The 13,232-nt window shown below is 59.0% G+C and overlaps 2 protein-coding genes across 3 annotated transcripts in view; one reads left to right on the forward strand and one right to left on the reverse strand.

Moving 5' to 3' along the window:
- Positions 1-331: 331 nt before the first annotated feature.
- MPZL1 (myelin protein zero like 1) overlaps positions 332-13,232 on the reverse strand; it is a 28,340-nt gene continuing 15,439 nt past the window's right edge. The window contains exons 2-6 of one of the 2 annotated variants that reach the window (XM_055122760.1): positions 10,908-11,077; positions 10,583-10,796; positions 9,171-9,303; positions 6,688-6,790; positions 332-1,451 (exon numbers count right to left, since the gene is read on the reverse strand). In XM_055122760.1, the coding sequence (XP_054978735.1) occupies positions 1,350-1,451; positions 6,688-6,790; positions 9,171-9,303; positions 10,583-10,796; positions 10,908-11,077 (722 nt within the window). In that variant the 3' untranslated portion in view covers positions 332-1,349. The remainder of the gene's footprint in view (positions 1,452-6,687; positions 6,791-9,170; positions 9,304-10,582; positions 10,797-10,907; positions 11,078-13,232) is intronic. The other variant, XM_055122761.1, reaches the window with a different exon arrangement.
- Positions 5,309-8,180, forward strand: LOC129400051 (uncharacterized). The gene is made up of 2 exons (XM_055122759.1): positions 5,309-6,655; positions 7,513-8,180. The coding sequence occupies exons 1-2, from the start codon at positions 5,451-5,453 to the stop codon at positions 7,916-7,918; spliced, it is 1,611 nt and encodes a 536-aa protein (XP_054978734.1). The 5' UTR covers positions 5,309-5,450; the 3' UTR covers positions 7,919-8,180.

The following is a 13,232-nucleotide window of genomic DNA, read 5'->3' on the forward strand; positions in this document are numbered from 1 at the left end:
CCCCAGATGCCAACAGTGACCAGGGCGGCCAGTGGGAAGCCGAGTCAGCCAGGGCTTGGGGGGGTGGGGGGTGCCCCGGGAAAGCTGGGAGCTGAGCCCAGACCGAGCCCGGCTCTTGCAGGCCGATCCTGAATGCGAGCGCTCTCCCAGAATCCACACTGGGTCTGAGAGAGCGCAGTGGGCAGCTCACCTGCCTGTCCTCCCCGCCCCCTTCGGGTCTGTGAGCACCACCGCCAGGAGGTGTGGCCCAGAAACCAAACACCACCACCCCACACACACACACAGAACAACAATCAGGCCCAACAAATTTGGCATGCGACGGACTCAAGGATTCGTTTCTGGAGAAAGGTCCACTTTTACTCTTCTTGCTCGACGTGATGTGACAGAAGAAAGAAAGCGCCCTCATGTCTGCAGGATACACAAGGCTTGGGGTACACCGACACAGTTTGGGAGATCTGTTTTTCTTTTGGGGGGGTGCTGGGGATGGGTACTACTCCCCTGGCTGGGAAGTTTGGGGGGGGGTTTGGATTCCTGACGGCTGCTGCCGGGGTGGTCAGCCTACTGGGGTCAACACCCCGGGGTCCCTCAGAAGCCCCTGGTCACTTCCTTCCGGCGGGGGGTATCATGCCCCCCATCCACATTCTCTGCCACCCCTGACCCCCAGGGCATGTCCTTTCAACACCAGGGAGTGGGGAGGGGCAGACCCTCTTCGAACAGAATCACCCAGAAAAAATCAGAGAGGCGACCGCGTAGATTTAATAATTAGCACCGGGGGCCAGAGCGATGGCACCGCGGGGAGGGCGTCTGCCTGGCACGCGGCCGACCTGGGTTCGATTCCCAGCACCCCAGCGCCTCCAGGAGTGATTCCTGAGCGCAGAGCCAGGAGAACCCCGGCGCAACGCCGGGTGTGACCCCCCCAAAAGAAAACGACAATAATAATCAGCACCGAGTCTGCCATCTGCAATAAAAAACCCCAAGTCCTGGGCGACCGGGGTAGCGTGAGGCGGAGACCCCCACCCGCCCTTTAGCCACTCCAGGGAGTTGGGGGGAGGGGGTGGTGGGAAGGGGAGCTTTTAAAGCCACGATAATAAAAACGATCTCCCGGCGGGGGGTCCCACGCGGTGCCAGACAAGCCGGGAAAGAACGCCCAGCCCAGGAGGGGTCTCCGGGGCCGGTTGGCCGGGTGGGTGGAGGGGACCCCTGGCTCTCTGTGAGGGGCCCCAGGGTGGGATTCTCTCAGGGCACACGGAGACGTTGCTGGAAGGTGCAATCAGGACCTGCTCAGGGGGGCCCCGTGCCAGCCCCAGTCGGGATCTGCATCTCAAGAGTGTCGGGGGTCGGGGCGCCCCTCAGTTTTTCCGGATGTCCGCATACACCACCGACTCGGACTTGTTGATCTTGTCGCTGCAGTGACCTCCTGAGTGTTCTAGCTGCGCGTAAATGACCGGGCCCTGGGGGAGGAGGAGAGAGTCAGAGGGCGGAGGCCAAGCTGGGGGGCGGTGGGGTTCCCCTCTTGGCCACGTCCTCCAGAAGTCTTTCAGGGGCGCAGGGCATGCACGGTTCGTGCCCTCCTGCCCGGAGTCTGGAAGTTTCCGTCCCTTCCTGGGCCCTGCTTGCAACTTCCTCTGGGTCACGGGACTCCTAGGGTTTGCCGCGCCGGTGACACGGGGACGACACGGGGACGCTGCCTCCCTGGGGCCGGCTGGAACACTCGGGTTCTTCCCCACACGCCCCCGAGCATGATTCTCCGGGTCCCGTCTGGTCGCGACAGACTGAAGAGCTTCCCAGGAGGCGCAGATGAGAGAGTTTTCTTTTCTTTTTTTTTGTTTCCCCTCCCAATGTCAAGGTCAAAAGAAAATCCAAGGTTGGAGGGCCGGAGCGATAGTACAGCAGGTAGGGCGTTTGTCTTGCACGCAGCCAACCTGGGTTAGATCTCCGGCATCCCATATGGTCCCCCAAGCACCGCCAGGAGTGATTCCTGAGTGCAGAGCCAGGAGTAACCCCTGTGCATCGCTGGGTGTGACCCAAAAAGAGAAAAAAAAAAAAAGCCAGGGTTGGAGGAAGAGCTGGGTCGAGCAGGAAGGTGCGTGCCTGGCTCGTGGCCGACCTGGGTTCCGTTCACATATGGGTCCCCTGAGCCAGAGCATAGAGCCAGGAGGAAGCCCTGGGCACTGCCGCGTGTGGCCCCCTCAAACCCAAACCCAAATAGTTAAAACCCCCAAAAGGCACATCTGAGGGGTGACAACAGAAAGTCCTGTGACAGTGGCCTCAAGGTCCGGCAGGAAGAGAGACGGGGGCCAGGCCACAGGACAGCAGGGAGGATGTTTGCCCAGGGCAGACCCAGTTCTACCCCTGGCACTGGCCCCCCGAGCTTGCCAGAAGTGATCCCTGAGTTCAGAGCCCCCTGAGCCCTGCGGGGGGTGACCCCCAACGAACAAAACATACAAATGAATTTTAGGGACCCGAGAGTACATCGGGTAAGGCAGATTGAGGGTCGAGTCCCAATAGGCAGCCCATATTAAGAGTAATAATAGCCTTTCACTAGAAAGGCGAGAGGTTCTGGGGGCTGGAGCAATAGCACAGCGGGGAGGGCGTTTGCCTTGCACGCAGCCGACCCAGGTTCGATTCCCAGCATCCCATATGGTCCCCTGAGCACCGCTAGGAGTAATTCCTGAGTGTATCTCCAGGTGTGACCCAAAAAGAAAAAAAAAAGTAATAGAAAGGCGAGAGGTCTTGGGGTCCCCAGCACGAGAGCAAGGCAAGGGCAGGCTCCCCGGCATAGAGGTCAGAGTCTGAGGGGAGGACGTCGGTACAGAGGCCAGAGCCCCAAACGGCAAACGTGTCCCTCCCAGAATCTCCCCACTCAGAAGCTTAAGCGACAGGGCTGGAGCTATAGCACAGCGGGGAGGGCGTTTGCCTTGCACGCGGCCGACCCAGGTTCGATTCCCAGCATCCCATATGGTCCCCTGAGCACCACCAGAAGGAATTCCCGAGTACATGAGCCAGGAATAACGCTGGCTGTGACCCAAAAAGAAAAAAAAAAAAGAAGCTCAAGCGACAGCTGAAGAGACCCTATTTTAAAGGAAAAATCTCACAAGAACCTAGACAAATTCCAGGGAAATAGAAATCTAACATCCACTGTCATTTTCAGCACAGAGACGGCCCCGGGCCAAACCATCCAAAACCCACAGAAGGCTGGAGCGATAGCACAGGGGGTGTGGCGTTTGCCTTGCACGCGGTCAACCCGGGTTCGATTCCCGGCATCCCATAGGGTTCCCTGAGCACCACCAGGAGTGATTCCTGAGTGCATGAGCCAGGAGTCAGCCCTGAGCATCGCTGGGTGTGACCCAAAAAGCAAAAAAAAAAAAAAACCACAGAAGGCGATTGCCTTACACGCGGCCGACCCGGGTTCGATCCCCGGCATCCCCGAGGGTCCCTCCCCCACCCCCAAGCACCGCCAGGAGTGATTCCTGAGTGCAGAGCCAGGAGTCAGCCCTGAGCATCGCTGGGTGTGACCCAAAAAAGCAAAAGAACAAAACAAACAAAATGTTTGATTGCCCTGCTAGGGACCGTGACAGTCTGCACTCAGGGTCTCCGCATCTCCTGGGGTCACCTGAGCTCCACCCCAGCTCCTGAGGAAGGGACGCATGGGTGGAGAGGGGGGGAACGTGCAAATGCCCAGTGGAGACCTGCCCCACGTGAACTTGGACCTGGAGTCAGACCCTGATGGGGCCGGAGCGAAAGTACAGCGGGGAGGGCATTTGCCTCACACGCCGCCAACCCGGGTTCGATCCCCAGCATCCCACAGGGTCCCCCAAACGCCGCTGGTATGGCCTCAAAACCAAGAAAAGTCTCCCCAAGTTCAGCTACGAGAGGCCAAAGGGGCACGGCCAGAGATGGGGAAGTCCCCCAGGTACTTCTGCAAAGCTGGAAGCCAAAATTCCGTTGGCGTGACTCATCCGTAGGGCATGTAGAGCAATGGGCAGGATGACCCCAGGCGGGAGCAGGTTGGCAGCCAAGGGGAAGAAAATGAAAAGGCTGGAATCCTAGAGTAGACCTGGGGTGGGGGAGGGCGGGTAACATGAGATGAAGTGCGCGGAGATCCCTACTCGGAGATCTCTCTGCGGGAAGGAAGCATTCGATAGGCAGGGGCAAAGCCAACCCCTCTGGAAGGAGCTTCAGGATCGCGAGATGGAGCGGGAAAATCTCCCTGACATCCCACACACTTCAAGGAACAACTTGGGGGGTCTCCCCATCCTACGAAGGTGCCAGCATCCGCCCCTGGGTATCCGCTCTCAACATCCGGGGTGACAGGACAGCAGGATGGCACTTGCCTTGCACGCGGCTGACCCAGGCTCGATCCCCAATAACCCCTAGAGTGCTGAGTGCAGAGCCAGGAGTCAGCCCTGAGCACAGCCAGGTGTGGCCCTCGTTTAAAAAAAGAAAGAAATAGGGGCTGGAGCAATAGCACAGCGGGTAGGGCGTTTGCCTTGCACGCGGCCAACCCGAGTTCGATTCCCAGCATCCCATAGGGTCCCCTGAGCACCGTTAGGAGTAATTCCTGAGTGTAGAGCCAGGAGTAACCCCTGTGCATAGCCAGGTGTGACCCAAAAAGCAAAAAAAAAAAAAAAAGAGAAATAAAAGGGGCTGGAGCGATAGCACAGTGGGGAGGGCACTGGCCTTGCACCCGGCTGACCTGGGTTTGACTGCCAGCATCCCATAGGGTCCCCTGAGCACCACCAGGAGCCTGAGTGCATGATCCAGGAGTAACCCCTGTGCATTGCCAGGTGTGACCCCCCCAAAAAAAAAGCAAAAGAAAAGAAAAGAACAAAACTTGAAGAAGTCCCGCGTGGATATAGTATCCCTGGACTAAAAGGTAAAAAGTACTTGGTGATCAAGTGGGAATGAGACAAGTGGGAACAAGAGAAGGGAGACCCCGGAAGCCATGGCGGGCAGCCCCGGGTTCGAGGCTGGAAGGTTCCAGTGCCAACGGAGGGGAAGATACTCGATGGATAGTGGACAGTCCCCAGATCACAGTGGACAAAGCGAGCAAAGAGGAAGACAAGGCAAAGATGTCGGGGCCGGAGTGACAGTCCCGCAGGAGAAATCACTTGCCTTGCACAGAGCTGACCCGGGTTCGATCCCCGAGCACAGAGCCAGGAGTCAGCCCTGAGCACCGCCGGGTGTGGCCCCCAAAGAAACAAACCTGACTTGTTCTTCCAAGTCGAGAATGGGGACTCCCCGCCCCTCCCCTGGCCCCCGCCCCGCCCCACGCCCAACATTCCCACCCATACACCGTGGTCCAAGGCACAGACAGACTGACAGACAGAAGCAAGGGGAGAGGAAGCCCGAGGCAGGGGTGCAGCTGGCTGTGGAGACGCCGGCCCCGCCCACTACTCGCCCTCTGTGGCCGTGTGGCTCAGTGACACGGACACCCCCGTTTCCTCACCATGCAGAACCCCCCACGGCCCCAAGGACGCAGACACCCACCACAGACGTCACCTCAGCCCCCTAGAAGGTTCAAGAAGGCCCAAGCACGGTCCGCTGAACCTTGGTATGAAAGTGCCCGGACTTGCCCGGAATTGAGCAACTCGGCCCAGCACCCCCCGAGCGCCACCAGGGGTCCAGATCCTTGCAAGGACCGGTTGGTTTTCAGTGCCACCGACTTGACCGGCCCGTTTGGGGGCTCACTGACCCCCGAGCACCTTGGGGGCAGACGCGCCTTTCCCAGATGTGATTTCCTGAGTCTCGGAGATTCGCCAAGGCTCACTGCCATGATGTTGGTTTCATCTCTCCCTCTCCCTCTCTCTCTCTCCCTCTCTGTCTCTCTCCATCTATGTCTCTGTCTCTCCATCTCTCTCTCCCTCTTTCTCTGTCTCTCTCTCCCTAATTCTCTCTCTCCATCTCTTTCCCTCTCTCTCTCCATCTCTCCATTTGTCTCTCTCCACCTCTGTCTCTCTCCACCTCTCTCCCTCTCTCTTCATCTCTCCATCTCTCACTCTCTCCCTTTCTGTCTCTCTCCATCTCTCTCCCTCTCTCTCTTTCTCTCCCTCTGTCTCCATCTTTTTCTGTCTCTCTCCATCTCTCTCCATCTCTCCATCTGTCTCCATCTCTCCATCTCTCTTCATCTCTCTCTCACTTTCTCTGTCTCTCTGTCTCTCTCCATCTCTCACTTTCTCTGTCTCTCTCCATCTCTGTCTCCATCTCTCTCCATCATTCTCTCTCCCTTTCTCTGTCTCTCTCCATCTGTCTCCATCTCTCACTTTCTCTGTCTCTCTCCATCTCTCACTTTCCCTGTCTCTCTTCATCTCTCTCCATCACTCTCTACCTTTCTGTCTCTCTCCATCTCTCTCTCCCTCTCTCTTTCCATCTCTCTTCCTCTCTGTCTCCATCTCTTTCTCTCTCCATCTGTCTCCATCTCTCTCTGTCTCCACCTCTCTCCATCTCTCCATCTCTCTTCATCTCTCACTTTCTCTGTCTCTCCATCTCTCTCCATCTCTTTCTCACTTTCTCTGCCTCTCCGTCTCTCCATATCTCACTCTCCCTTTCTCTCTCTCTCTCCCTTTCTCTGTCTCTGTCTCTCTCTTTCCCTCCCCCCCTCCGTCCCTCCTTCTGCCTCAGTTCAGGATGCTCCCGGAGCCCAGGAAAGCCACAGGTGCCGGAAGGGGCCGGGCAGGGCCTGATTACCTGGTGGGATGCGGCGGGCAGGCTCTTAACCAGCCCCTCCGTGTCCGAGGGGGACTTCCTCGGGGCCTGTTTAACTGGCGAGAGAGCCTCGGAGGTGCTGCAGCTGACGGGGTGGCCGGTGGGAGAACAGAAGGCGAAAAGAACAACAAATTAAAAGAAACGGAAGACGCGGGCGTGGGCGGGCGGGCGAGGACGAGGGCGGGAGGCGGGGGATGGACGCGGGGGATGGACGCAGACCAGACACGGTGCTCACAGGGGATGGGGCGGTGGGGGGGGACAGTCTGAGGGTCCCGGAGACCTTTGCTTATCTCTGACTTCCGTCTCTCTGAGGTCGACACGACTGCGTGGGTGGGAGGGGAGACTGGGAGCCAGACCCCGAGAGGGCGGCAGGCTCGGGATGCTGGAGTCAGTGAGGAGGGGGTGAAACCTGCGGTACCCACTTCCCGCCCCCCCACGCCCCGCCCCTCCACCCCAGGACTGAGTCCTCTGGGGGATGGAAAGAGACAAGTCAGGGGCCGGAGAGAGAGCACAGTGGGGAGGGCGCTGCTGACCTTGCACGCGGCCAACCCGGGTTCGATCCCCCGGCATCCCTGAGGGTCCCCGCCACCCCCCAGCCCCGCCGGAAGTGATCCCTGCGCGCAGAGCCAGGAGTCGGCCCTGAGCATCGCCGGGTGTGGCATCACTCAGTGATGGAGAAGGATGGAGAAAGCTCCCTCGCCCAGGTGATGCTTTTGGGGGGCCCTTAGTGGGGGCCCCTAGGCAGCCCAATCTTGGGCCGTAGCTATGGACCCCGCCGACCCCTGTTCAATCCCCAGCACCCCACAGGGTACCACCAGTAGGATGTCATGTGCTCCCAATGGCTCTGGAGCCACATCCAGTGCTCAGGGATCACTCCAGGTGGGGCAGGGGGAGACCAGATGTGGAGTCGGGGATGGAACCTGGGTCTGCCTTGTGCCAGGACCCCCCTCCCCCCGTGCTGTCTCTCCTGCCCCCGTGCTGTCTCTCCTGCCCCCGGGCTGAGTGCTCTAACGCACAGGAGGGTGCAAAGAGCAGGAACACAAGCCAGGTATGGAAAAGACACACACACACACACACACACACACACACACACACACGCATGTCACCCGTCCCCACTCCCCGCACCCCTCCGGTTTCCGGGGAGGGGAGGCGCACCCCGTTTGTAGCACAAACACGGGCAAATCTGTGGAGGACCCCCCCGCCCACGAAGTAGCACATTATTTTATTTTATTTTTGCTTCTCGGGTCCCACCCGGCGATGCTCAGGGCCGACTCCTGGCTCTGCGCTCAGGAATTACTCCCTGGCGGTGCTCAGGGGACCCTATGGGATGCTGGGAATCGAACCCGGGTCGGCCGCGTGCCAAGCAAACGCCCTCCCCCTGCCCAAAGTTGCGAACTAGCGTGAAGTTGGCTGGTAAGTGTGGAGTGGAGACAGGGGCTGAGAACACAAGGGGGATATTATCAGCCACAGGGGGAAGGGAAGGGGCACGAATTAGTTACCATGAGTCTAGTGGCCGGGCGGGGACCCCAGCCCCGCCAAAGTCCCCCGGTCCCGGCCACGCCAGCGGTTCTTAAGAAGCAGAAGAGAAACGGGTTCTGATTCGCGCATACCCAGCCAGGGGAGGCGGGGAAAGAGAGAGAGAGAAAAAAAAAAAACAGAAGAAAACAACCAAGGAAAGTGAGAAGAGCAGCAAACCCCACCAGGCCATGCAGGAACCCCCACGCACACACTTCCGCCCTGTGGGTGATGGCCCCCCCACCACCAAACACCCTAGCAGCAGCTTAGCTGGGGGCACCCCACAGCGCACACCGCAGACCATGTTCCAAGCAGGTAGCAACCGAGCACAGCACTCAAGTTATTAGACACAGCAGCGCCCCTCCCCTGCACCCCCCACACACACCCTTCCCCCCGAAAAAGGGCAGCAGGGCCGCGGAGAGGCTGCGAGGGGGGGGGCGAGGGGAGGGTCCCACCTCACCAGACAGCGGGGCAGGATCATGCCATGCCCAGACGGCGGGTGCCTTCGGGGATCCCCGCGCCTGGCCACGTCAGTCCCCCCTGCGCCCCATCCTAGCGCGCCTAGCGTGGAGCATCCCGGCTGGAGCAGCGGCAGGAGAGAGAAGCCGCGGGAGCAGACCCCTGGGGGGGCCCCTGAGAGAAGCATCCAGCCCCTGCGGAGAAAGGCTGCAGAGCTGGGTTCCAAGGGGCCGGAGAAGGCGCTAAGCAATGCAAGTGCCCCAGGGAGAAAGAAGCCCAGGGTGGGGGTGGGCCGGGGCGGGGGGCTTCTCGGCGGCCAGATGGGCGTTTACCTAAGGGGGGGGGAGGAAGGAGCCTTGGGTGATACAACTGGACCATGGGCCCCCGGGAGGGTCCTGCAGGCCGCAGTCTTGAGCGCGTGCGCGCGCACGCGCGCCCCTGCGCACCCGGCTGGCACCTGCCCGCGCCCGCGCGCCCTGCCCGCGCCTTACCCGGCGTAGTCGCGCTTGAAGCTCCCCTTCCGGTGCAGCACCAGCAAGACGAGGGCGGCAAGGAGCGTGAGGCCCAGCACCACGGCCGACACGATGCCCACCACCACCCAGACGGGGAACACGGGCAGGCTCTCTGCGGGAGGGGGACAGATGGTCAGGACTTGGCCGCTCGCGCCAGGGACCCCCGGCAAACTGTTTGGAGGCAGCGAGACCCCGCGTGCGCTTTCGTGTTTTTTTTTTGGGGGGGGGGCTACACCTGCCTGTGTTCAGGGCTGAGTCCTGGCGGGGCTCTGGGGACCCTATGGGATGCCGGGGATCGAACCTGGGCCAGCCGCGTGCAAGGCCAACGCCCTCCCCGCTGGACTATGGCTCGGGCCGCCTCCCGTACCGGTGCTCCCTGCGGCTTCTCAGAAGGGAGCGGATTGCTGCTTCTTGGGGGTATCTGTTTGTTTTTGTTGGGTTTTTTTGGGGCCACACCTGGCGGCGCTCAGGGTTGACTCCCGGCTCTGTGCTCAGGGGTCATTTCTGGGGTGCGTGCGAGGCCTTCCCCTGAACTATATCTTGGGCTCCGCTGCTTCTGGTTTTTTTTTTTTTTTTTTTTGCTGTTTGGGTCACACCCAGCGATGCTCAGGGGTCACTCCTGGCTCTGCACTCAGGAATTACCCCTGGCCGTGCTCAGGGGACCATGTGGGATGCTGGGAATCAAACCCAGGTCGGCCGTGTGCAAGACAAACGCCCTACCTGCTGTGCTATCACTCCAGCCCCTGCTTCTGGGTTTTAACAGGGGAAAACTTCCCTCCCAGACAAAATAAAAAAAGTAGCAACCCTAATTCCCACTTCCCACCTGGCTAAGCTCTCAGGGCTGCTCTCATTTCTCATCTCAGCTGGGGGTCAGGGGGGCACACCCAGCATGTTCAGCCCTTGCTCCTGGCTCTCCATTCAGGGGTCCCTCCTGGTGGAGCTCGGGGGACCACCGGGGTGCCAGTGATTAAACCCAAGTTGGGGGCTGGAGTGACAGTACAGCGGGGAGGGCATTTACCTCGCATGTGACCAACCCAGTTCAATCCCTGGCACCCCACAGGGTCCCCTGAGCACCCACACACACACAGAGATATTCCTGAGTGCAGAGCCGGGAGTCATCCCTGAGCATTGCTGGGTGTGGCCCCCAAAGGAAAAAATTCACATAAAACCCTGCTTGGGTCACATGCAAGGCAGGTGCTCTAACCACTGTACCATCTCTCTGGCCCCTGATCTCATTTCTGCTCAGTGCTGAAGGACGGGGACAGGGGCTGCTCTGGTGGGGATATGTGGTTCCCTCCCCCCCCAGGGGGGATGCCCTGCCTGGTCTCTGACTCGGATGCCCGGGGCTCAGAGGGGGCTGGCGGGGTGGGGAGGGAGGGGGGAGGGCTCACCTTTCTCCACCACATATAGCCGGATGTGTCCGGGCTGCGCCACTATGTCGGGGGGGTTCTTGACGTCGCAGATGTAGGTGCCGTTGTGGATGAACTGCATGTTCTCTATGCTGATGGACGCGTCCTTCTTGTCCAAGTCTCCGGCCCAGCTGATTCGGCCCTTGAAGGGCGCGTAGTTCCCGAAGTACCCTTGTCCTTGAGAGTAGTGGAAGAACTGTGCAAAGGGAAGAAGAGGGGACAGGTGAGCGACTCGACGAATGCCACCCGGGGGGGGGGGGACCTGACGGGAGAGGGCGGGGAGGGGAGTCCCCCAGGTCAGCCCTACCGACACACTGGAGAACGTCCCCTCCGGCTGGAAGCTCCAGGTGACCGAGGTCAAGGTGCCCGTCATATTCACGGACTTGAACTTGCACGGCAGCTTCCCCTGCGTCCCATTGGCCACGTAGATTTCCTTGGGCGTGTAGACCTCCAGGGCCAAGACACCAGTGGTGGTCACTGCAGAGAGGCAGGAGGGTGGGAGGAGGAGGTCGGGTGAGTGCCAGGCCCCCCGGGATGGTGACGTTACCCCAGGGGCGAGACGGGTGCATGACACCCGGCCGCCGGCAGCCAAACTGCCCGGTTCCCGCAGAATGTCCCGGCCCACGGAGGGACTTGCCAGTGGCCAGGACTGGGTGGAAGTTTGCGACAACCAGGCTGCTATGGTGGGAGCCAGAGAGGTGGTCACTGCACACAGGGCGCTTGCCTGGCACGTGGCTGACCCAGGTTCGCTTCCCCGAGCACAGAGCGAGCCAGGAGTCAGCAGCCCTGAGCATCATCAGGAAAGCCCAGAAAAACAAAACACAAAGATGCCTTGTGAAAGGGCTACATAGAACATAGTTGTATCTTGGGGCTGGAGCGATAGCACAGCGGGGAGGGCGTTGGCCTTGCACTCGGCCAACCCGGTTCGATCCCCGGCATCCCAGAGGGTCCCCCAAGCCCACCAGGAGTGACCCCTGAGTGGCAGCCCTGGGCACTGCCAGTGTGACCCAAACCCAGAAAACTTAAAGAGCTATTTTGCTGATTCAGCTATACCTTACTATTTATGTTTTCTTTTTTAACAAATACTTTATTAAAAAAGCGTTTATTGGGGCTGGAGCGATAGCACAGCGGGTAGGGCATTTGCCTTGCACGCGGCCGACCCGGGTTCAAATCCCAGCATCCCATATGGTCCCCTGAGCACGGCCAGGGGTAATTCCTGAGTGCAGAGCCAGGAGTAACTCCTGTGCATCGCCAGGTGTGACCCAAAAAGCAAAAAAAAAAAAAAAAAAAGCGTTTATTATGGGGGGAAGGGGGCTGGAGCGATAGCACAGTGGGGAGGGCATTTGCCTTGCACACAGTCAACCGGGGTTCAATTCCCAGCATCCCATAGGGACCCCTGAGCACCACCAGGTGTGATTCCTGAGTGCATGAGTCAGGAGGAACCCCTGAGCATCGCCGAGTGTGACCCAAAAAGCAAAATAAAATAAAATAAAATATTACGGAGGGATAATTTTTTTAAATCAACCCCTGTGTTACTTTATTTATTTAATTTTTTAAAATTGAATCACAGTGATACACACAGTGACAAAGTTGTTTATGATTGGGTTTTAGTCATATAATGTTTCAACGGGCTGAAGCGATAGCACAGCACGGAGGGCGTTCGCCTTGCACGCAGCCAACCCGAATTTGATTCCTCCGCCCCTCTCAGAGAGCCCCGGCAAGCTACCGAGAGGATCCCAACCGCACGGCAGAGCCTGGCAAGCTCCCCGTGGCGTACTCGATATGCCAAACACAGTCACAACAAGTCTCACCATGGAGACGTGACTGGTGCTGAAGGACGGGGACACACTCGAGCACATCAATGAGCAACGGGATGACTGTGACTGATTATGGAGGGAAGGTTTGGGGCACACCTGGTGATGCTCAGGGCTTCCCCTGGCTCTGCACTCCGGGATCCCTCCTGGAGAGGTTCAAGGAACCACATGGTACCCGGGTCTGCCACACACAACTCCTCCCTCCGTGCCATCTCTCCAGCTCCAGCACTGCAGGAATGATTGAAGGTCTTGCTGAAATAAAATCATTCTGCAGAAGTGACATGAGAATCTCAGCACATTTCTTTTTGAAGAAACTATTTTAAGGGCTAAATAAAGGTCAGAAAGAAACTTATTGGGGACCAGAGTGACGGTCCAGCAGGGGAAGGTGCCTGTCTTGCACGCAGCTGACCAGGTTTCGATCCCTGGCATCCCATAGGGTCCCCTGAGCACTGCCAGGAGCGATCCCTGAGTGCAGAGCCAGGAGGAACCCCTCAGTATCGCTGGGTGTGAGCCAAAAAGCAAATCAATAAATCAATAAATCAAGCACCAATTGGGAGTGAATATAAACTCCCCGCGTTCCCATCAGCCCCAGAACACGGAATAAGCCGGGGGCGTTGTCACCCAGTGACAGACGCTGCTGGGATTTCTTTCCCCTCCTGAACCACCCCCCCAAACACAGTAACAACAAATCTCACAATGGAGACGTTACTGGTGCCCGCTCAAGCAAATCGATGAGCAACAGGATGACAGTGGCAGTGACAGTGTGAGGTTTAACTGTGTGACTCTGGGGGCTACCTCCCAGCCCCTAGAACGGCACC

The sequence above is a fragment of the Sorex araneus genome, chromosome X (assembly GCF_027595985.1).
Source record: "Sorex araneus isolate mSorAra2 chromosome X, mSorAra2.pri, whole genome shotgun sequence".
NCBI classification, from domain to species: Eukaryota; Metazoa; Chordata; class Mammalia; order Eulipotyphla; family Soricidae; genus Sorex; species Sorex araneus.

Coding starts and splice junctions, on each gene's coding strand:
- LOC129400051 (XM_055122759.1), top strand. CDS start 5,451: ATGCAGAACCCCCCACGGCCCCAAGGACGCAGACACCCACCACAGACG. Junction 6,656..7,512: donor GGAGCCCAGGAAAGCCACAG/GTGCCGGAAGGG, acceptor AGCACCCCACAG/GGTACCACCAGTAGGATGTC.